The 23,784-nt window shown below is 50.4% G+C and overlaps 1 protein-coding gene across 1 annotated transcript in view; it reads left to right on the forward strand.

Moving 5' to 3' along the window:
• Positions 1-23,784, forward strand: part of NRBP1 (nuclear receptor binding protein 1) — a 75,194-nt gene that overhangs the window by 48,825 nt on the left and 2,585 nt on the right. The window contains exons 10-12 of the mRNA XM_039530329.1: positions 10,206-10,304; positions 10,438-10,570; positions 10,839-10,941. Coding sequence (XP_039386263.1) covers positions 10,206-10,304; positions 10,438-10,570; positions 10,839-10,941 — 335 coding nt within the window. The remainder of the gene's footprint in view (positions 1-10,205; positions 10,305-10,437; positions 10,571-10,838; positions 10,942-23,784) is intronic.

Genomic DNA, 23,784 nt, shown 5'->3' on the forward strand with positions numbered 1-23,784 from the left:
ATGGGGGTGTGTTCTGGGCAGGGGAGGGATGTCTGAATGAAACAAGAATCCTCTCTGTTGGAGTTACTCTGTCCCCCAATCCCTCAGCAGCAGTTCAACCATTTCTGTCACCAAGACCCATGCCCTCCCCCGCTGCATCCTCCCACCCCCCACTGGCACTAACATGCTAGACAAGGATTTGGGCTGGTTGGGGCCTTTCCATCAGTGTCTGTCCCCTGTATTGGTCTCCCTTGGGTGGCTCCTCCCACTCCAAATGTAACAAGTGACCCGTGGAACTCAGTGCCACAAGATAATGAGGCCAGAAGCTTAGTAAGAGTCAAAGGAGGAGGATGAATTTTTATGGAGCATCTGGACAACCACAGTTTCGATGCAGTTTAATAAGGAATACGAAGCTTCCTGTTTCAGGGCATAAACCAGCTGCTAATGAAGGTTCATAGAATCATAGAATCTCAGGGTTGGAAGGGACCTCAGGAGGTCATCTAGTCCAACCCCCTGCTCAAAGCAGGACCAAACCCAACTAAATCATCCCAGCCAGGGCTTTGTCAAGCCTGACCTTAAAAACCTCTAAGGAAGGAGATTCCACCACCTCCCTAGGTAACCCATTCCAGTTCTTCACCACGCTACTAGTGAAAAAGTTTTTCCTAATGTCCAACCTAAACCTCCCCCTCTGCAACTTGAGACCATTACTCCTTGTTCTGTCATCTTCTACCACTGAGAACAGTCTAGATCCATCCTCTTTGGAACCCCCTTTCAGGTAGTTGAAAGCAGCTATCAAATCCCCCCTCATTCTTCTCTTCTGCAGACTAAACAATCCCAGTTCCTCAGCCTCTCCTCATAAGTCATGTGCTCCAGCCCCTAATCATTTTGTTGCCCTCCGCTGGACTCTCTCCAATTTATCCACATCCTTCTTGTAGTGTGGGGCCCAAAACTGGACACAGTACTCCAAATGAGGCCTCACCAGTGCTGAGTAGAGGGGAATGATCACATCCCTCGATCTGCTGGAAATGCCCCTACTTATACAGCCCAAAATGCCGTTAGCCTTCTTGGCAACAAGGGCACACTGTTGACTCATATTCAGCTTTTCGTCCACCGTAACCCCTAGGTCATTGGCTGGGCAGCAGTTCTGCAGAAATTCGGTCCCTAGTCTGTAACAGTGCATGGGATTCTTCCGTCCTAAGTGCAGGACTCTGCACTTGTCCTTGTTGAACCTCATCATATTTCTTTTGGCCCAATCCTCTAATTTGTCTAGGTCCCTCTGTATCCTATCCCTACCCTCCAGCGTATCAACCACTCCTCCCAGTTTAGTGTCATCTGCAAACTTGCTAAGGGTGCAGTCCACACCATCCTCCAGATCGTTAATGAAGATATTGAATAAAACCGGCCCCAGCACCGACCCTTGGGGCACTCCACTTGTTACCGGCTGCCAACTAGACATGGAACCATTGATCACTACCCGTTGAGCCCGACCATCTAGCCAGTTTTCTATCCACCTTACCGTCCATTCATCCAGCCCATACTTCTTTAACTTGCTGGCAAGAATACTGTGGGAGACTGTATCAAAAGCTTTGCTAAAGTCCAGAAATAGCACATCCACTGCTTTCCCCTCATCCACAGAGCCGGTTATCTCATCATAGAAGGCAATTAGGTTAGTCAGGCATGACTTGCCCTTGGTGAATCCATGCTGACTGTTCCTGATCACTTTCCCCTCCTTTAAGTGGTTCAGAATTGATTCCTTGAGGACCTGTTCCATGTTTTTTCCGGGGACCGAGGTGAGACTGACTGGCCTGTAGTTCCCTGGATCTTCCTTCTTCCCTTTTTTAAAGATGGGCACTACATTAGCTTTTTTCCAGTCGTCCGGGACCTCCCCCGATCGCCATGATTTTTCAAAGATAATGGCCAATGGCTCTGCAATCTCATCGGCCAACTCCTTTAGCACCCTCGGATGCAGCGCATCCGGCCCCATGGACTTGTGCTCGTCCAGCTTTCCTAAATAGTCCCGAACTACTTCTTTCTCCACAGAGAGCTGGTCACCTCCTCCCCATACCGTGCTGCAGAGTGCAGCTGTCTGGGAGCTGACCTTGTCTGTGAAGACAGAGGCAAAAAAAGCATTGAGTACACTAGCTTTCTCCACATCCTCGGTCACTAGGTTCCCTCCCTCATTCAGCAAGGGGCCCACACTTTCCTTGACTTTCTTCCTGTTGCTAACATACCTAAAGAAACCCTTCTTGTTACTCCTAACATCTCCGGCTAGCTGCAACTCCAAGTGTGATTTGGCCTTCCTAATTTCACACCTGCATGCCTGAGCAATATTTTTATACTCCTCCCTGGCCATTTGTCCAATCTTCCACTTCTTGTAAGCTGTTTTTTTGTGTTTAAGATGAGCAAGGATTTCACTGTTAAGCCAAACTGGTCGCCTGCCATATTTACTTTTCTTCCTACACATCGGGATGGTTTGTTCCTGCAACCTCAATACGATTTCTTTAAAATACAGCCAGCTTTCCTCGGTTGGAGGAAGCTTTTACAAAATGGAGTGAGCGTTTTAAAATGGGGTTTGAATTACAATATGGCAAACAGTGAACAGAAGTTACAATGTAGGCAAGTGTAGTGAATGGTGAGCAGAAGTTACATTAATAAAGTGAACAATTTAAAAATTTCATTCATCAGTTCTACAGCCTTTGACAAAACAGTCTGGCAGAAGAGATTAGAAAAGGGGTAGGAAGTGCGGCTTTTTGTTAATCTTGGGATGCAAGGGCCTTGGTCAATCACAGACAGATGTTCTGGGCTAGCAAGTCAGCCTCGACTTTGGACCCTAGCTCACCTCCCTGGTGTGTGACCCCCAGGAGGCTGGTTGGGGGGGTCCTGCTCCATCACTGTTGTGTCTCAGGCTGGGCAGAGGTGCATGTGCCGCTTCATCCCACCATACCAAGGCTGTGCAGGTCCTTGCTGGTGTGAGAAGCAGTGGGGGATGGAAAGAAGCACAGGAGAGTGGGGGAAACAGAGCAAGATCTCGTGACTATCAGTCTGATGTCCTCACCCGTGTGGCCCTCCTGATGACTGAGTCTTCTCCAGCAGAGTCAGGCAGACTCTGGAGTGAAGCAGAGGCCTGTCAGCCTTTACTCAAGGGAATCCCCCAGGAGTCTTTCCTCCACGTGACCCCCCAAAAGGGGGCAATGGGCAGAATAGTGCATCCCATAGTTCTTTGAGTGCTTGCTCATATCGATTCCAATTAGGTGTGCGCGCGCCGTGTGCATGTTAGTCGGAAGATTTTTACCCTAGCAACACTCGGTGGGTCAGCTGGGCGCCCCCTGGAGTGGCGCCGCTATGGCACCGGATATATACCCCAGCCGACCCATCCGCCCCTCAGTTCCTTCTTACCGCCCGTGTCGGTCGTTGGAACAGTGGAGCGTGGCTTTGCTGACCTCCACTTCCCTAGCTACTCGTAGTTCTCTCGTTAATTCTTGTGTATATATAGTTGTCGTTAACTTTATTCGTTTGTAGTATAGTTAGTGTATATAGTTCAGAGGGGTTCAGGGATTATCCCCTTCCCCGCACCCGGTGCCGGGGCCTATGCCCGGTTCACCGGGTTCCAAACTGTGCTCGGCCTGCCACAAGCCGATGCCGACAAGAGATCCCCACGACTCCTGTCTTAAGTGCCTCGGGGAATCTCACCTAACAGATAAGTGCCGCATTTGTAAGGCCTTTAAGCCGAGAACAAAAAAGGAGCAGGACTTTCGTCTCAAGCAGCTCCTGATGGAGGCAGCTCTTACTCCTCCGCCCTCGGCACCGAGCGCTGGACAGTCCTCAAGAAGCGCTCCCTTGGCACCGGATCACTGGTACCACCAAGGCCTCTCGGCACCGGATCACTAGTACCACCAAGGCCTCTCGGTACCGGCCGTCGCCGGCACTGACGTCCGCTCGGCACCGATCCCTCTCCCCGAGGGCGAAGAGGCACAAGACTCCTGCTGCGTCCGCGCCGCCTGCCCCGCAGCCCGAGCGCTCTACTAAGTCGGACCGCCCGGCACCGATACCTGCCGTGGCACCGACAACATTGGCACCGTCGATTCTGGCCACAAAAGAGCCGTTGAGTCCAGTGCCTGAAAGCTCCCCGGTGCGAGCCGTGGTTGAGCTCACTATTCCCTCCATGCTGGAGACATTTTCCACGGCGAGGGAGTTGATTGCAATGACGGAGTCTGCGCTGCCTCAACCCCCGGCACCGCCGGTGCGGGTTATACAGTCGATCGGGAAGCCTGCCTTGATCAGACTACCCTCCGTCGGCGCCGCAGAGCGGCACCGATCACGATCACAATCCCACAGACGTTCTCGGTCCCGTAGCCGATCCAGGTCCTGACGTCGCTCGCAGTCCCGGCACCGTTCTCCATTTCGGTACCGGTTGTACTCGCGGCACCCGTCAGCGTCCCGTTTGCCGGCCCGGTACACTCGGCACCGATCCAGCTCCAGGCACCGTGACTCTCGTAGCCACTCCCGGCACCACTCCGGTCACAGGTCCCGTTCTCGCTCCTGGTACCGATCCCCGGTGCCGCATCGAGCGACGTCAGCTAGAGAGGGAGACTCTGCCCAGGGCTTTTCAGCTCCTCCATGGCCATCCAGACGTGCATCAGTGTCGTCCCATGCAGGCAGTTCATACGCGCAGGACCGTGATTCGGATGTGCCCACCAGAGTCTTCCAGGAGCCCCAGGCCCAGGACCCTGGCCCCCATCCGTGGTCATTCTGGACACATTGGGCGTACCACCAGGCCCAAGGCGTACCTGTGATCCCATCTCGCTCTGTTCCGTCAGAGCACCGGGTGCCAGAGGCGACAGTTAGCCGTCCCCCTCCGACCGGTACGGAGGAAGCCCCGGTTCAGCCACCGGACTCCCAAATTCCACTGGAACAGGAGGTTGTCCAGGAGCATGAGCCCACGCAGGACCCGCTTGTCCCCGGCCTTTCTTCTTCCTCCTCCCCAGATGAGGCGGTGGCAGGAACATCCTCCTCGGGCCCTCCTCCAATCGACTTGAGGGCCCATCAGGACCTCCTGAGACGGGTGGCACTCAATATGAACCTCCAAGTGGAGGAAGTCTCGGAGATAGAGGATCCGGTCATAGACATTCTGTCGGCTGATGCCCCCACTAGAGTGGCCCTACCATTCATTCGGACAGTCCAGGCCAATGCGGATACCATCTGGCAGCCTCCAGCCTCTATCCTGCCCACGGCCAGGGGAGTCGAACGCAAATACATGGTACCCTCCAGGGGGTACAAGTACCTATATGTACATCCTCCCCCTTGCTCCCTTGTCGTCCAGTCCGTCAATGAGAGGGAACGCCATGGCCAGCAGGCACCAGTCCCTAAATCGAAGGAGGCTAGGCGAATGGACTTACTGGGCCGTAAGGTGTACTCGGCAGGGGCCCTGCAACTCCGCGTAGCAAACCAGCAAGTCCTGCTTAGCCACTACAATTACAACACCTGGGTGGCGGTGGGCAAATTTACGGAGTTGCTTCCTCAGGACTCCCGTCAGGAGTTTGCTGCCCTCCTGGAAGAAGGAAAGAAAGTGGCGAGAACTTCAGGCCTCGTTGGATGCAGCTGACTCCGCTGCCAGGACTCTGGCTTCGGGTGTTGCCATGAGGCGCATTTCATGGCTCCAGGTGTCGGGCCTTCCCCCGGAGCTGCAGCATACTATACAGGACTTGCCCTTCGATGGCAAAGGCCTGTTCTCTGAAAAAACTGACCCTAGGCTGCAAAGCCTAAAGGACAGCAGGGTCACTATGCGCTCTCTTGGCATGCACACGCCGGTGACTCAGCGCCGGCCTTTCTGTCCCCAGCCTCGCTGCCCTTACCCTGCGCCTAGACAAAGACAGGACTTTGGCAGAAGGCGTGGCCGAGGCAGTCGTAGGCGACTGTCAGGGCCCCAAGGGAGCCAAAATCAGGGTCTCTCTAAACCACCAGTGGGGCCAAAGCCTAACTTTTGAAGGCACGCTCGAGGACGGCGTACCAGTTATTACCCAGGATCCATTCCCTCTCTTTTACAACCTCCTCTCCTTTTTCCTCCCTGCGTGGTCCCATCTAACCTCAGATTGTTGGGTCCTACGCACGGTGGAACTTGGGTACTGCCTCCCGTTTATTTTGCCCCCCACCCTCCATCCTCGTCCCTCTTCAGGGACCCCTCTCACGAGCAATTCCTCTTGCAAGAGGTGCGGATGCTCCTCGTCATCGGAGCTATAGAGGAGGGACCAAAGGACGAAAGGGGCAAGGGGTTCTACTCCCGCTATTTCCTAATCCCCAAGGCGAAGGGAGGTCTCAGACCTATCCTAGACCTGCGGGAACTCAACAAGTTCATGATAAAGCTGAAGTTCCGCATGGTATCCCTGGGGACCATCATCCCATCCTTGGATCCCGGAGACTGGTATGCCACCCTCGATATGAAGGACGTGTATTTTCACGTCGCCATTTATCCTCCACACAGAAGGTACCTCCGGTTTGTGGCCAACCGTCAACATTTCCAGTTTACGGTCCTTCTGTTTGGCCTCTCTGCAGCCCCAAGAGTATTCACAAAGTGCATGGCTGTAGTCGCCGCCTCCCTCCGCCGCCATTGGATACACGTTTTTCCATATCTAGACGATTGGCTAATTCGAGGGACCTCAGAGGCCCAAGTTACCCATCATGTGGGCATCGTCAAGGACCTATTCCTGCGTCTAGGCCTGATGATCAGTATAGAGAAATCCACTCTGATTCCCACTCAGAGAATAGAATTCATTGGGGCCATCCTGGACTCCAGTCTCGCCAGAGCCTGCTTACCTCAGCCTCGGTTTCAGGCAATGGTAACAATTATACAAGGTCTATGGAACTTCCCGACAACTTCGGCTTGCACTTGCCTAGGTCTCCTGGGTCACACGGCTGCCTGCACGTTCGTAACCAAACATGCCAGGCTTCGCCTCCGTCCCCTCCAATCGTGGCTCACCTCGGTGTACCACCTGAGCAGAGACAGCATAGACATGATCATCATGATCCCCCCGAGCATCCTAGGCTCCCTCGACTGGTGGTCGACGCCCTCCCTGGTGTGTGCAGGGATGCTGTTCCATCCACCTCACCCCTCGGTGTCCCTCACGACGGACGCCTCATCTCTCGGCTGGGGTGCTCACCTTCGTCAGTTTCACACTCAGGGTCTTTGGTCAGCTCAAGAGCTGGCCTTGCACGTCAATGTCCGAGAGCTGAGAGCAGTCCGCCTTGCATGCCAGGCTTTTCAGCAGCACCTACAAGGCTGTTGTGTCTGTGTTCACAGACACCACAACGGCCATGTATTACATAAACAAGCAGGGAGGAGCACGGTCCTCCCCTCTTTGTCAGGAAGCCATCCAGCTCTGGGACTTCTGCATAGCCCAATCGATAGCATCCTTTCTCCCAGGGGTCCGGAACACTCTGGCGGATCGCCTCAGCAGATCCTTCCTGTCTCACGAGTGGTCGATTCGTCCGGACGTTATCCATTCCGTTTTCCGGAAGTGGGGCTTTCCCCACATAGGCCTCTTCGCTTCTCGCAAGAACAGGAAATGCCAGATGTTCTGCTCATTCCAAGGCCTCTCCCCGGGCTTGATCTTGGATGCTTTTCTGATGCCGTGGACGAGCCTTCTGCTGTACGCTTTTCCACCGTTCCCGCTGGTTCACAGGGTCCTGCTAAAACTCCGCAGGGACAGAGCGCACCTGATCATGATCGCTCCAGTGTGGCCCAGGCAGCACTGGTACACCATGTTGCTAGACCTGTCAATAGCCAACCCGATTCCCCTGCCTCTTCACCCAGACCTTATAACGCAGGATCACAGCAGACTTCATCACCCAGACCTGCAATCCCTGCACCTCACAGCATGGCTGCTGCGTGGCTAAACCGATCCGAGTTACGTTGCTCTGCCTCGGTACAACAGGTACTCCTGGGTAGTAGGAAACCTTCCACTCGGTTAACATATTTGGCCAAGTGGAAGCGTTTCTCCTGCTGGTGCGAAACGCACAGTGTTACTCCCACCGAGATCCCGATCCATTCCATCTTGGACTACCTCTGGTCTCTCAAACAGCAGGGCCTGGCGGAGTCATCATTAAGGGTACACTTGGCAGCCATCTCTACCTTCCACCCAGGGGAGAGTGGCCGCTCCATATTCTCGCACTCTATGGTTTCTAGGTTCCTCAAGGGCTTGGAGTGCTTATATCCTCAAGTTCGCTGCCCCGCCCAAACCTGGGACCTCAACCTGGTTCTAACCAGACTTATGACTGCCCCATTCGAGCCACTGGCAACCTGCTCGCTGCTATACCTGTCCTGGAAGACAGTTTTCCTTGTAGCCATTACATCGGCCACACGAGTCTCTGAGCTTCGGGCTCTCACGGTGGACCCACCGTATACTGTGTTTCACAAGGACAAGGTGCAGTTGCGACCACATCTGGCCTTCCTCCCTAAGGTGGTGTCGGCCTTTCATATCAACTAGGATATCTTCCTTCTGGTTTCTTTCCGAAGCCACACTCACAGCGAAGGGAGCAACAATTGCACTCCCTAGACGCCCGTAGGGCGCTCGCATTTTATATCGAGCGGACAAAGCCTTTTCGTAAAACGCCCCAACTCTTCGTCGCAGTGGCAGACCAAACAAAGGGCCTACCTGTCTCCTCCAGGAGGATTTCATCTTGGGTGACGTCGTGCATCTGCACCTGCTGTGACTTGGCCCATGTTCCATCGAGCCACCTCACTGCACATTCCACCAGGGCTCAGGCTTCTGCTGCTGCCTTCCTGGCTCATATACCCATCCAGGAGATATGTTGCGCAGGTACCTGGTCCTCGGTCCACACCTTTGCCTCACATTATGCACTGGTCCAACAGTCCAGAGATGATGCAGCCTTCGGCTCAGCAGTTTTGCATTCTGCAACATCTCACTCCGACCCCACCACCTAGGTAAGGCTTGGGAGTCACCGAATTGGAATCGATATGAGCAAGCACTCGAAGAAGAAAAGACGGTTACTCACCTTTGTAACTGTTGTTCTTCGAGATGTGTGGCTCATATCCATTCCAATTAGGTGTGTGCGCGCCGCGTGCACGTTCGTCGTACCCTAGCAACACTCGGTGGGTCGGCTGGGCGCCCCCTGGAGTGGCACCGCTATAGCGCCGGATATATACCCCTGCCGACCCATCCGCCCCTCAGTTCCTTCTTGCCGGCTACTCCGACAGAGGGGAAGGAGGGCGGGTTCGGAACGGATATGAGCAACATCTCGAAGAGCAACAGTTACAAAGGTGAGTAACCGTCTCTTCTCTCTCAGCTAGGTCCAGTTTCCAATTTGGTCCATTCTGATTCTTCTCTCACGTTGGTTCCCAGTGACGCTTTTAACAGAGTCCTTGAGTGGTGTCAGTTGAACATTGTTTGGACTAATTCAGTCTGTCTTCTGTCTGGGCCTTCCTCTGTCCATGTTTGACGTAGGTGATTGTAACGCTTTGAGCTTTCACCCTCTTTCCAACACTGTTTTCAGGCTGCTAGACCCCGGTTATTACAACAGTCCCGTCTGTGTTTTGGGCTGCCATTGGAAGTGGCTGGGGTAGCCTCGGTGGCTCTTTGAGGTTCTCTCTGTATTGTGGGTAGCAGCACTGCTGAAGGCACTTTCTTAGCTACCTTTCTGAGGGTATTGGGGAAATAGTCTTTCCAGCTTGTTCTGGGTCACTGGGAGCAGGGGTGATATTGGGAAACTTATGGCAGCAGTCCAGATGGCTCCTGAGAGAGTGCAGGGGTGGGACCATTCCTTGCAGCCTGCTCAGTTACTCTCCTACAATTGGATCCAGTATTGCCATCCCCGAGAGCTCAAAAACCATGAGGAAGACCCCAGCAAATTCTGAGCTGGACTTCAATCATGATTTAAAATAACAATGGATGCTTTTATTTGCTTTTTGAGCCATTAGGTCATGTTAGAGTCCTGCTTTCAGGCTTGTCCCTATAACCATGAGGATTACTCGATTTCTTTATTAAAAAAAAAAAGAAAAAAAAGTGTCACCTAATCACATGCCTCCAGGGGCTGGTGCTTCACAAGAAACACCAAATATCATCTGATCCAATTACAAGAGTTGGCAATATGGAGTTTCCCTCAGTTCTCTCCCTGCTCTGCCAATTCCGGGAATAACTCCCTCGGGCTGAACTCTGGTAGAGTGACTAGGCCACCTGGGCTCAGCTGGGCCTGATGTTTCTTTCTGCTGGCAGATGGCGGTGCTGGAAATCCAGGGTAATGGCGAGTCATCCTATGTGCCCCAGGAGGCTATTAACAGCGCCATCCAGCTGCTGGAGGACCCCTTGCAGAGGGTGAGTACAAGGCAGTGTTAGGAATATGCCTGTTGACGCGAAGGGCTCAGACTTGGCCCCCGCAGCCTGGCTGCAGCACCCTCTTGGCTTTGTCGGATGTGCCTTCCTATGTCTGTGGCTTCTTGTCTTGCAGGAGTTCATTCAGAAGTGCCTGGAGCTGGACCCTGGGAAACGTCCCACTGCTCGGGAGCTCCTCTTCAACCAAGCTCTGTTCGAGGTGCCCTCCATGAAGTTACTGGCCGCTCACTGTATTGTTGGACACCAGCGTGAGTATGAGATCCAGGGCACACCTTGCTCTGTACTTTCAGGAGACTCCAGCAGCTCACCACCCTACAGACACTGCAGCAATGGGAAGCTGGAAGCCAGGCTTGGGGTGGCTGCACCACGTGAGCGTCCATCCCTTAGCAGTGCCTTGCCTGCTGCGAGAGCTGTGTGGCTGTCTCAGAGCTGCATCCCGTGGCTTCCTTTAGCCCTCAGGCAAATTGGGCAGGGGTTGGGGCAGTGTGGGTGTAACCTCCTTCCTCTTCTGTGCAGATATGATTCCTGAAAACGCTCTAGAAGAAATGACCAAAAACATGGACATGAATGCAGTGCTAGCAGAGATCAACCACACAGACAGGGAGGGGGTCAAGATGATGTGAGTACCCCTCTCTGCAGGAGAGCCAGCCTCCCACACTGCTGCAGTGAAGAGCAAGAGCTGCCCAGCACAGTATGATCTGTATTACTGTCGCACCTGGGAGCCCAGTCTTTGGCCAGAACCCCTCTGTGCCAGGCACTACAGACAGGCCCTGCCGCCAAGAGCTTAGTGCTGCCATGCGAGGCTCCCAAACTCTACTGTGGTGGGAGCTGACTCATTGCATGGGGATGGCACAAAGAGCCTGGGAGTGAGAGGAAGCCAGCCTGACAGTCTCCATGGCGGGGAAGGGGTGGCGGCTGCTGCTGCAGAGGAGGAGAAACTGGAGGAAGAACAGATGATGGGGGTGGAGGAGAGGCAGTCTTTGGCTGCTCTGGGTTGTCCTGATCCAAATGGGACTACCCAGAGCAGCCATTGTTGAGTGTTCCTGGACTGATCCAGAGAGGGGACATGGGCTGGCCTGGGAAGCAGGAGCGATAGAGTAGCTCCACGGACCTGCAGCCCAGTCTCCTCCCTGTCTGGCCAGGCTACCCCCAGAAGTCAGTGCTGAAGTTGGTGAATGCTTCAGGCCTGATCCTGAGCCGCCTCTATCTCACTCACTGTACCCCAAGCCTTCAGAATCCGGGGGATTTACTGGGTAACCAGTGAAAGGGTCTCTTCTTTGCTGCCTACATTTTAAAGCTTCTCTCTGCAGCCATGCTGGTAAGAAACTTGTTTTTTTCTGAGCTGTCGCCAAGGTGGATCCCACTGTAGGTGCATATGCCCCCCATGCATGGGAGTGGAGTCTTGAACAGCCGTGTCTGGGGCTGTGCATGTGCCCTGTGCCGTGTCATGAGGCAGCACAAAGGGTGGCGCAGCCATGGCCCTCCCTCAATATGACAGCCAGATGGAATGTGGCAAGTGTCTGACCTAGGGCAGAGCCCCACCCTGGACAGGTGTTATATGCAAGTCCTCCTCTAGGAACCACGAATCCAGTATTGCCCAGCCTGTGACTGTCACTTCTGGGTCTAGAGTGACCCATGCGGACTGCTCTCTGGCAGATTTAGCTTGAGTTGAGCATCCCTGGATATGTCCATCTCAATAGGGATCAGCCAATCAAAGGATGGGGGCAGGGTTTGGATCTGCCAGGTGGTGTGGTGGTGGGTGCAAAGCAGCTTGTTCCAGTGCACCGGAGTGGGCGGGGAGGAGGGGGGCAGACACCGATAGCTTTTCTTCTCTTTGTCAATGTCCAGTTCGATGGGACTGTGAAGATTCCGACACAAGGTTGGATGAAAAATTGGTTTTGAAGTCTAAGGAGAGTAATGGGTAGGATGTTCCCCAGCTGCCGTCTGGCTGCAACTGCCGGGAGTAGAGGGAGGGTCAAGGCTGCTCTGCCTTCTTGTCCTTGCACAGGGTGCATGGGCCCAAGGGACATGGCTATTTCAAATCTCCAGTCTCATGCGCATGAAGTGCATGTACACCTACAATGGAATCCGCACTGACAACAAAGACCTCGACAAACCACAGTTACTGTGGGGTAAGTAAACAAAAGGGAAAGCAATATTCTCACCTGATCACCTGGCTCCAGGAGCTGGGGCTTCAAGAGAACATGAAATATTGGGACAGGTGGCAACACTGTTGGGGAGGGAGTGTCTGCTTCCTTTTGGAGAGGACCTCCACCCTGGTGCTGCACAGGGCCCTGCTCTGGGCTCTTACGCTACGTGTCAGACCTGGCTTGTCATGGGGGGGTGATGGGAGGCAGGAGGGGTGGGGTTGGGCAGATGAGGGTCGTAGCAGTTTGATTCCCCAGGCACTCAGCTGAGGCAGGTGCCCGGTGTGTGAGGAGGTGGTGGTGTGGTGTCTGAGGTTTGTGCAGCCATGTAAAGCAGGAGGCTCTTGCTCCATGCCTGGCCAGAGTGTGGAGTGTTCAGGAGGGCTGGGCAGTGCAGCAAGTTAGGGGCTGGTCACCAGGATGCTTTTCTGCGAGCAGCTTCTCGTTCACAAGAGAGGGTAGCACCTCTCAGCTCTGGGCTCTGCATTGCTGCTGGAGGGTCCGAGACTAAGCCCAGCCCTCAGCTCAGGGCACCAGGAATCCTTCTGCCAGAGGTGGAACAAGCTGGTGGGTCAATTTCTCCCAACTGCTTTGTTTTATAACTAGTTTTACTCATTTTCATGCAGTAGTGACTTCATTTCAGCATCTAGCTCCTCTTGCTCTCCTGAGCGGAGGTTCTAACCCTGTGGTGCAGCCTCTGTAGCAGGCGTCCTCCGTCCCCATCCCAGTAGTGCAGAGCCCCGCAAGCGTCAAGCAAAATGTAAGCATGCTATGAGCATCTTCTGAGGTGCTGCAGAGGGCGAGCTATGCTCTGCTTCCCCAAGCTACTGGCCCTCACTCTGCCATGGCATGGGCCTTTGAATCAGACTGGCATACCAGGGCGTCAGACCCTTGCCCGAAGCAGCGACTCTGTTGTGGGAGGCCTGCCCTGGAGCATCTGGATTCCCCAGGGGAGCAAAGCCCCTCGCAGCCTGCCCAGGGGTGTCTCTTTCAGGCTCCAGGTCCCAAAGACTGCTGCTGGAAAACTGAATCTAGTTCTGGTGCCCACAATTCAAGAAGGGTGTTGTTAAATTGCAGAGGGGTCAGAGAAGAGTCACAAGACTGATTAAAGGATTAGAAAACCTGCCTTATGGTGATAGACTCCAGGAGGTCGGTCTATTTAGCTCAGCAAAGAGAAGGTTTAAGGGGTGACTTGCTCAGTCTGTAAGTACTTACATGTGGAACACACATTTATTAATGGGACCTCTTGTCTAGCAGAGACAGGTCCAAAAAGTTACAATGGCCAGAAGTTGAAGCTACACAAAACTGGACTGGAAGCAAGATGTAAATTTTTAACAGAGGGTAATTTACTGTTGAAACAATTTACCAACAGTCATGGTGGATTCTCCATTACTGACCATTTCTAATCCAAGATTGGATGGTGTTCTAAAAGATTTGCTCTAGTTCAAACAGGAATTAATGGAGGGCAGTCCTATGACCATGGTCCTACAGGAGGTCAGACTAGATGAAAACAATAGTCCCTCCTGCACTTATAATTTATGACAAAGGAAGTGTCCCCTTTATAAAGCAGTGACTTGTATTGTTAATGAGCAGTTGGAGAAGGGTTAAATGCTGATTTTTACGCCTTTACCTTCCCACCCCGAGGGAGCGTGTGCTGGGCCCCTCTCACAGGTAGTCATCTGTATCAGGCTCACTCCCCCTCCCCTCCCCTCCCCGGCCATGCAGAGAAGCCTGTGACTCCTGTGAAGCTCTTCCTCAGGTTGCAATGCAATGGGAATTGTACCTGCCCTGGCTTTCAGCCCATGGACCCTTCCTTTGCCAGGGAATATAAGAACGACCATACTGAGTCAGACCAATAGTCCATCTAGCCCAGTGTCCTGTCTCTGACAGTGGCTGGTGCCAGGTGCTTCACAGGGAATGAACAGAACAGGGCAACTACTGAGTGGTTAATCTTATGTTATCCAGTCCCAGCTTCTGACAGTCAGAAGCTTAGGGACCACCCAAAGCATGAGGTTGCGTCCCTGACCATCTTGGTTAATAGCCATTGATGGACCAGTCCTCCATGAACTTCTCTAGTTCTTGTCTGAGTGCAGTAATACTTCTGTCCCTCACATCATCCCCTAGCAAGGAGTTCCACAGGTTGATTGTGCATTGTATGAAGTACTTCCTTATGTTTGTTTTAAACCTCCTGCCTATTAATTTAATTAGGTGACCCCTGGTTCTTGTGTTACGTGAAGGGGTAAATAACATTTCCTTATTCACTTTCTTCCCACTGTTTATTATTTTATAGACCTTTAATATTTCCCCCCTAGTTGTCCCTTTTCTAAGGTGAACAGTCCTGGTCTTTTTAATTTCTCCTCATATGGAAGCTGTTCCATCCCCATAATAATTTTTGTTGCCCTACTCTGTATTTTTTCTCATTTTGAATGTAATTCTTCTTTGAGTAGTGTCCCTATGGGTGCTCCACTCTAGGTGCCCCATGCACCTCAGATTGGCGATTTTATGTACCAGTGTCCGTTTAGCCTGTGCATGTGCCTGCCTTCCCCCTCTCCCCCCCTGCAGCCTTCTGCTATATAGAGCTGTGCGGGTGAGCCACCCTCAGTTCCTTCTCAGCAGCATCTGAGTTGAGCTTACCTCAACTATATTTTTCTCTAGTTCTTAATAGTTAACATTAGTTCTTCGTTTCCTTTGTGGTAGGTAGCTGGAGTAATTTTTATAGTTTACAAAAAAAAAATACTTACATTTTTAGGATAAGGACCCTTGTCCCTCCCCCTGTTTTTTTGTTCTCTTTCCCTCAGAGGAACTGAAACCCTGAGAGAAGATATGCTTGGTTCTCCCAGGTTTAAATGTTGCCTTTTGCACCAAGAGGCTGTCCGGGTCAGGGAAGGACGTTCCCGGCTTATCCGCTGCCTTGGAGAGTCATGTGTTCCCCAAAAGTACAATTTCTGCCTGAAATTAAAGACAAGAGCCAGAAGGAAATGGGAACTCACACTGTCTCTTTATGATGAAGAGCTTGCACTGACGAGCTTCTTACCTTGACCCAGGGGCCCCCCGTACAGTTTCCAATCACATCGACTGCTTCAGCCTTCTCATTGCAGCATTCCCCTATAGCGTTGAAGAGGAGATCGTTGGAATCCTCTCGAAAAGACTCGAGAAATTGGCCTTCCAGCCCTCTGGGTAGAGAATCTACCTCAAACAGATGGTCTCTGATCAGGTTGAGCATTTCAGCACCTACTGATCTCCGACCCAGTACCCACAAGGCCGCAGGTTCCTCAGTTACTGTCACCGCCAGTAAGCCTAAGGACTCTGAGTTCTAGCTTCAGAAGATTGGCACTGTTGGGTGATTGAAGTGGCAGAGAGAAGCCCAGCTCTTCTAAATTGGTATCAAAAGTCTGCAAGGATCTCAGTACCCAGCACTTCGGCTCCGCAGAAGACCAGACTGACAGCTACTGGTCATTCATCATAGGGCATATGAACTTTGGTACCTTCGGCACCTTCTGTCACAGTCACCTCTGCCCAATTTGCTTCATCAGTACCACTCACTGTTCCGGGACCTCAAGAGATTTAGATTTCCTCGAGACATGGCAGTAACAAATGCCTGAAATCTCCCCTGTTCAGCACCGACCACATCTTGTTCCTCAAAGATTTACCTGGTATCAGTGGAGTTTCTGCTTATTTCTATGACTGCTCCACCTCTATCAAGTGAGGAGGAGGAGGAGGAAGACAATGGGGACTTTTCATCAGTCTCCCACATTTCTGTCCAGGGCGCTCCCTTCCATTATCAAGGAACTTTTTATCCTGAGACCTCTAAGGAGTTGGACAGTCCTTGTGAGAGTCGTGCTCCATGCTGCTGGTATTGATACCTTGGGGTGATTCCACCCATGCCTTACGTACCACCTCAGTGGCTGTACTGGGACCTTGGATGGCTTACTGCCAGCAATTCTCCTGGGACCCTAGTGAGCTTCACCAGGAGATGAGGAGACAGTCCCCACCAGCCTTTCTCTAGGGTTTCTGATCCACAAGAGGAGACCTTTGAGGATCCAGAAATTAGATTGGACAAATTACCCCTACAACTAACATCTCTTCCTCCTCCCCAGACAAAGTTGTCATGCCTCCTTCGCTGTCCTTGGCTGATGATTTTAAACAGTTTCAGACCTTATTAAAAGGGTAGTGGACTCATTACAAATTCCACTGGAGGAGTTTAAGAAGTCGCAGTATAAATTACTTGATATTTTGCACACTTCATCTGCCTATGTTGCGCTACCCATTAACGAGGACTTTAGACCCTGCAAAAATAACCTGGCATATCTTGGCCAAAGTACCACGCATCTATAAGAGGGCAGACAAAAAATATTAAATTTTTTAATATAAAAATATTTCCTCCAAAGTCTCAGAATTTTTATTTTTCACATCATCCCCCAACTCCCTTGTGGTTGATGCTCTGGATAAACATGTCAGACAGCACCACACTAAATCGACTCCAGATGGTAAATATTTAATGTCTTGATTTTTGGGGGGGGGGGGGCATAAGTCATACTGATTGGCTACCTTTACAATTTAGGATTGCCAGTTATCAAGCCCTCGTGGTATACTAACTATTGAGCATCATCCAGAAGACCAGAGGGAGCAGTTCCAGGCAGTCATCGCAGAGGGGCAACTGCTTGCAAGAACATCTCCACAGGCCTCTCTGAACACCACTGTTACAGCTGCTCATTCTGTCTCCATGGAGACAGTCATGAGGAAGGGCCTCCTGGCTTCAGCTCTTGGGTTTTCTGAGATGTTCGATATACAGTTGAGGACCTTCCTTTTGACAGATCAAAGTTGTTTGCAGAAAAACGGATGAATCTTTGCATACCTTAAAAGACTCTAGAGCCACCTTGCACTCTTTGGGAATGTACACCCCTGCACAAAAAAAGGTTCAGTAAGTCTCCGACCGCACAGAGCTCACGTCCCACCCAGTTTCTTACACCGATGTTTGTAATCCCTCTGGGAGGTAAGAGAGAACTCACCAAACAGATATAGCTTAAACATGCTGCTACTCATGCCTTCGGTAGTAGAAATAAATAAAAATCCCTTGACTGGTGGAAGAACCCTCACAATGTTTGCACAGGGGTTCCCTGCGCTCAACCATCTCTAACATCAGTAATAACAGATGCATCCCTACCTGGATGGGGAGCCCACTAGTTGCACACACTGTTCAAGGCAGGTGGTCTTCTCTCGAGTCCACCCACACGTCAACTTGCTAGAACTGAGATCAGTCAGAAACGCCTGTATCCATTTCCTCCCACTGATCGGGGCAAATACATAATGGACATCTCATGCATGTTTTACATAAACTGCCAAGGGGGACGAGATTGCCTTCCCTCTGCACCGAAGCAGTGAGACTTTGGAATTGGTGCAGATGAAGCCAGATCAACGTCTCAGCATCTTACCTCTGAGGCGTACAGAACACCACAGCGGATGCCTTCAGTAGACACTTCTCACAAGATCGCGAATGGGAGACAGATCCCGCTATCCTCCAGTGCGTATTTCACTGTTGGGGTGTCCCACAGATAGTCTAGTTTGCCACAGCCAAAAACAAGGAATGCACCCAGTTCTGCTCAAGAGGTGGTCTGAGTCACCGCTCCCTGGGAGATGCCTTTCTCCTTCGTTGGAGTCCAGGACTTCTGTATGCATTTTCCCCCACTTGATGTCTTGGACAGTAGCTTAGACATAGTCTAGGTGGTTATTGTAGTTCCAACGTGGCTGAGACAAACGTGGTTTCCTTACCTCACTCAGCTCACTGTTTTTGTCAATCAATCACTCTCTAGATTGTCCCCCGTTTCCCCTCTCAGCATGCTGGTCAGATCTGCCACCCCAGGGGTTCTCTGGCTCAAGGCATGATTCACAGGGTTAGAAACAGCCTGTTCTGGGGATGTAAAGGGAGTGCTGTTACAGAGCAGAAAACGATCCATTTTTGACACGCACACCCAAAAGTGGATGAGATTCAAACATTGGTGTGACCTAAAACACCTTTCACCTACACCCTCTGTTATCATTTGTTTCTAGATTACATCTTAGAACTAAAAATGACTGGATTATCTTTAAGCTCTGTAAAGGTGCATTTTGCAACTGTAATGGCCTTCCAGCATTTTTCAGTTTTCACTCATCCTACAACTAGGAGGTTTCTCAGGGGACCGGACCATAGGCGCTGACTTCCTCTCTGCCCAGTGGGTGCTCAAACCTCCCCACCCCAGCCCATATGGCTTCAGCCCATTGGCCAGCACTGAAGTTAGGCTTACTGGCCTGTAATGGCCACCAGCATTGCCTTTGGAGCCTTTTAAAAAATAATTGGTGTTCTCTTTGCTCTCTGCCAGTCGTCTGGGGCAGAGGCTGATCTAAGCGATAGGTTACATACCACAATCAGTACCTGCAATTTCATATTTGAGTTCCCTCAGAATCCTTGGGTGACACCATCTGCTCCTGGGGACCTGTTGCTGTTTAGTTTATTAATTTGTTCCAAAACCACCTCCACTGACACCTCAATCTGGGACAATTCCTCAGATTTGTCATCTAAAAAGGCTGGTTCAGGTGTGGGAATCTCCCTCACTTCCTCAGCTGTGAAGACCAATGCAGAGAATTCATGTCTGGCTGGACCTGTGCACATTTCAGAGGTAACTCCATGGTCTGTGTGTGTGCCAGGAAGAGGGGTTTGTCAGGCTCTGATGGATGTTTTGGGGATGGGGGAACCTTTACGGAAGGACCAGTCTCCACCTCAATCAAAATGGACCTGAACTGCTGGCACATATGAAGAAGTGTTTGTTGGAGGGTGGAGTCAGCTGAAAGCCGGTGTGCGCTGAGGAGCATGTCAGTCACACTGACGTGTATGAGTTGTTGGTAATACACTGGTGTCTGTATCCAACACAGGAGAGGTTGGACATTACAGCTGAACTACAGCAGAGAGAGACTCAGAACCATAACCATGGAAATGCTATGAAGTCTGTAGGATAGCAGCTCAAGGAGTTAAATCAAACCAGACACCTAGTCAAATAGGCTATAAGTGTTTATATACAAATGCAAGAAATTTAAAAGCAAAACCAGGGGAATTTCCTAGAATGCCTGGCAGTGGCCACGAGCAGTGACGTAACAGCGTGATGGAAACGTGGCAGAGTGATGAAAAAACACAAGGGATACAGTGATACCTGGCTACAAACGAAACAGGAAAGAGCAGGACAAAGAGGTGAGGGAGCAGTCGTAAGTCGCACACAGGAGCGTCACTGTAGCCAGCTCGGTGAGACCTGGGCTCTGAGCAGTGCAGTCAAAAAAGCAAACAGCTGCATCAAGAGTGGGGTAGTGAACAGGGAACATTCTCATGCAATTCTGTAAATCAGTGGTGTGGCCCCGTGGGTTCTGTGTGGAGGGCTGGTCACTGACGCTTTTTGTGTTATCCCCAGCTACAGGGTGAATCGCTCTCACCTGCTTACAGTGCAGGGGAGCCTTCTCTGTGCCCCCGGGGGGAACCTGCCCCAAACTAGCAGCCCACTCTGCAAGCCCTGCTCTTCCCTTCCGCAGGCGAGGAATTTCCATGCCCCAGCTCTTAGGCTCCCTAAGTGAGCCTTGGAGGCAGAGTGGAGATAATCTATGGGGCTAGTTAACCCCTTGAGTTCTGCTGTCCCTGGGGCACAAGCCCCCCCGGCCTGTCTGTACACACCACTTCATTACACTCAAGGGCCCAGTCCCACAACTTCTGGACACACAATGTGCAGAGATTCACTGCCTTTGTGGAAGCAGCATCCCCCCTTCACTAGCATCACCACAGATCCGCCCTGTCCTTGGCACACAGCACTGAGCCATGTCTCTAGTAAAACTCAGTGGACGTTTGGGACAAAGCCTGAGAGATTCAAATAGCAGCAAGTAGAAACAACAGGCTGGAAACAACAGGTTATCACTGCTCTACAGCCAAAATGCTTCTGAAATAAATGTAGTCAAACTTTACTAATTCTGGGTCACGGAGAACAAAAATTATGCTTAAAATTGTTGATTGGCTCTAGTTTTCAAGATATGCTATTGGGTCAGTATATACGACCCTTGACTTGGGAATAGCGGAGGATAAGTGAGTTATAAAGGGAAGGGATCTCAATTTAAACCAGAAATGACTAAAATACATCTTTGACTGGATCTATGAATAAATCTATGACTGGGTTTGGACAGTACTTGCTTTTTAGGCAAAACAATGAATGATGCAATCTGAAGCTGGTATTGCGTCATACATGATATGAATTGCATCATGTTATTCCTAGAAGTCATGGATGATGCAATCATAACGAAGCTTACATCACTCTGCTGAACAAATTGCCCTATATCAGCTCTAGAAATCATACAGTGTTGTGCTCTCTTATTTGTCAGTGTTTGATTTTGCAAAGGGACACATTTCTGTTTAGCCAAAGTGAGCAGAGATGCCTCGTACTTGTGTGAACAGTGCAGATAACTTCTGCTATGTTTGTGGTGAAGTGACTTTTGCATCACAAAAGCACAGTATAACCACTATGGTTAAGAAAGCCTATCACCTTTATTTTGGCTGCAAAATTGGAGATCAGGACAAGAGGTGGGCCCCACATATATGCTGCAACACTTGTGCAACAAATCTTTGCCAGTGGTTGAACAGGAAAAGGAAATCTATGCCTTTTGCAGTGCCAATGATTTGGAGAGAGCCAACAGATCATACCAGCAATTGTTACTTCTGCATGGTGCCTCCAGTTGGGAAAGGTGTGTCAAAGAAGAAAAAGTGGACTGTGCATTATCCAAACATTCCATCAGCTATACACCCAGTACCCCACGGAGAAGGACTGCCGGTTCCTGATGCACCAGAATCATTCTCACTTGAGTCAGACGAGGAAGAGGATGAAACTTCTGGTCCTGAACCATCAATGTCACAGGACCCACATTTTCTCCCATCCTCCTTCTCTGAACCACACCTCATAACACAAGGTGAACTGAATGACCTTGTCAGGGATTTGGAACTACCCAAGAGTAAGGCAGAGCTGTTGGGCTCCACACTACAGCAGTGGAATCTCCTGGCAGGTGATGTTAGGGTTTCCATGTTCCGTGACCGTCAAAAGGATCTTGTCCCATTCTTCTTCATGGAAGGTGATCTTGTAGCCTGCAACAACATCGATGGTGTGATGGCAGCCCTCAACATCGTTCACGATCCAGATGAGTGGAGACTGTTCATTGATTCATCGAAGACGAGTCTTAAAGCTGTTTTACTGCATAATGGCAATGTTTTGCCATCAATTCCAGTTGGTCATGCAGTCCATATGAAGGAAACCTATGACAACATGAAACAACTTTTGAGGTGCATAAACTATGACCAACATCAGTGGCAGCTTTGTGGCGATTTGAAGGTTGTTGCTCTCTTGCTTGGTCTGCAGACTGGATACACAAAGTACTACTGTTTTCTCTGTGAATGGGATAGTCGTGCAAGAGATTCCCACTACATCAAGAAAGATTGGCCACTCCGACAGTCATTGGAGCCTGGGAGGAAAAGTGTTCAGCATCCACCACTTGTTGAATCAAGGAAAATTTTGTTACCACCCTTACACATCAAGCTGGGTCTGATGAAGAACTTTGTCAAGGCCATTGACAAAACACAAGCAGCTTTCAAGTACCTCCGTGGAAAATTTCCAAGGTTAAGTGAAGCTAAGATAAAGGAAGGTGTATTTGTTGGTCCTCGGATTCGTGAACTTCTTCGAGATGATGCATTTGACCATGCACTGCGTGGCAAGGAAAAGACAGCATGGAAAGCCTTCCAGTTAGTGGCAATAAATTTTCTCGGAAACAAGGCAGACAACTATAGGTTGGTGGTGGAAAACCTCTGCAAGGCATACAGAAGCCTTGGTTGCAACATGTCACTGAAGATACATTTTTTGCACTTTCATCTAGCTTTTTTTCCACCGAACTGCGGAGCAGTGAGCGAAGAGCACGGCGAGTGATTTCACCAGGACATTGCAACAATGGAGAAACGCTATCAGGGCAAATGGAGCCCATCAATGCTTGCAGACTATTGCTGGACAGTGACAAGAGATGCTCCATTTAATGAATACAAGAGATAAGCCAAGAAGCGCCGAGTAGACACTGAATAGGACTAAACTATGTACATAATAGTTTTTTGCCGTTTGTTTCATAATAAATTTTATTTATATAACCCTTTTGCTGATTTTTAAAGTGTTACATAAACAGGACAGGTGAAATATTATCATGTAAAGCAACCATAAACACATGAAAAGACCTAGGTTTACAATTTATGATTAAAACTCTATCTACACAATATACATAGACATAAAATGTAAAAATTTAAATATCTTAAACAGTAGCCAATCAGTTGTTTTAATTGTCATATTTGAATTCAGCACATCAAAATACATAATAAATAGCACATTTTATCTCTGAAGCAGATGACTTCTCAAAAATTTTAGACCAGTGTTACAGGTAAAAAGAACATGCCCTGTGGAGTCTACACATGTTAGCAAGTTCCTTTCCCTCTGAGGGGTTTCTTGCCCAATGGTCAGTCTGTGCAGCGCCTGCCCAGTCCAGAGAGCTGGGACCCACTTTTCATGAGACACTCGTGCTGGCAGCATGTCACTTCTGTAATGGACAACATCTTCTGTTATACAGAACCAGACCTTTTTGTCTCCTTTGTAATCAGCTTGTCCCTGGTCGTCCCTCTGTTCAGGGTCTTTTTCTTGAGTTCTTTTGTGCTTTGTAAGGGCCCAAGCCTGCACCTTGTCTAGATCATAAACCTTGGCAGGGCTAGGTAGAAAGACATCAGTCGTCACGTTTGAGTGAGTGAGCTTTGAGTTTCACCTCTGGCAGCTTTGGGACACACTATTCCACCTGTCACATGACTCTTAATCTCTTCCACATGCACATCCCACAATAACCATGACAACCAGCGAATTCGTAGCTTTTGACAGGGACCACATGGTCCCCTTTGCTGAAATAGCATGAAGACAATCACAGGGAAAACATGCCCATCTGGGTATACCTAGGCAAGTCGCTGGGTATGTACTTAACCGTGTACCCTCCGACTGTGGCCAGCATGAGGTACTTGGATCACCTCGTCTCCCAGGGTATTGCAGAACTGGAGGGGGTTTGGAGAAGAGCAATGGGAATGATCAAGGGGCTGTAAAAACTCCCCAGGAAGACGGAAGAGATTGGGATTTTTACCTTAGAAAGGAGATTGATAAGAGCAGACACGACAGAGAGAAAAATAGTAGAGGAGGGAGAGGGGGATTATTTGTTCTCCCTGCACAAGAATGGCGGAGTTCAGTCCTTAA

Source organism: Mauremys reevesii, linkage group 3 (genome assembly GCF_016161935.1).
Source record: "Mauremys reevesii isolate NIE-2019 linkage group 3, ASM1616193v1, whole genome shotgun sequence".
Classification (NCBI taxonomy): domain Eukaryota; kingdom Metazoa; phylum Chordata; order Testudines; family Geoemydidae; genus Mauremys; species Mauremys reevesii.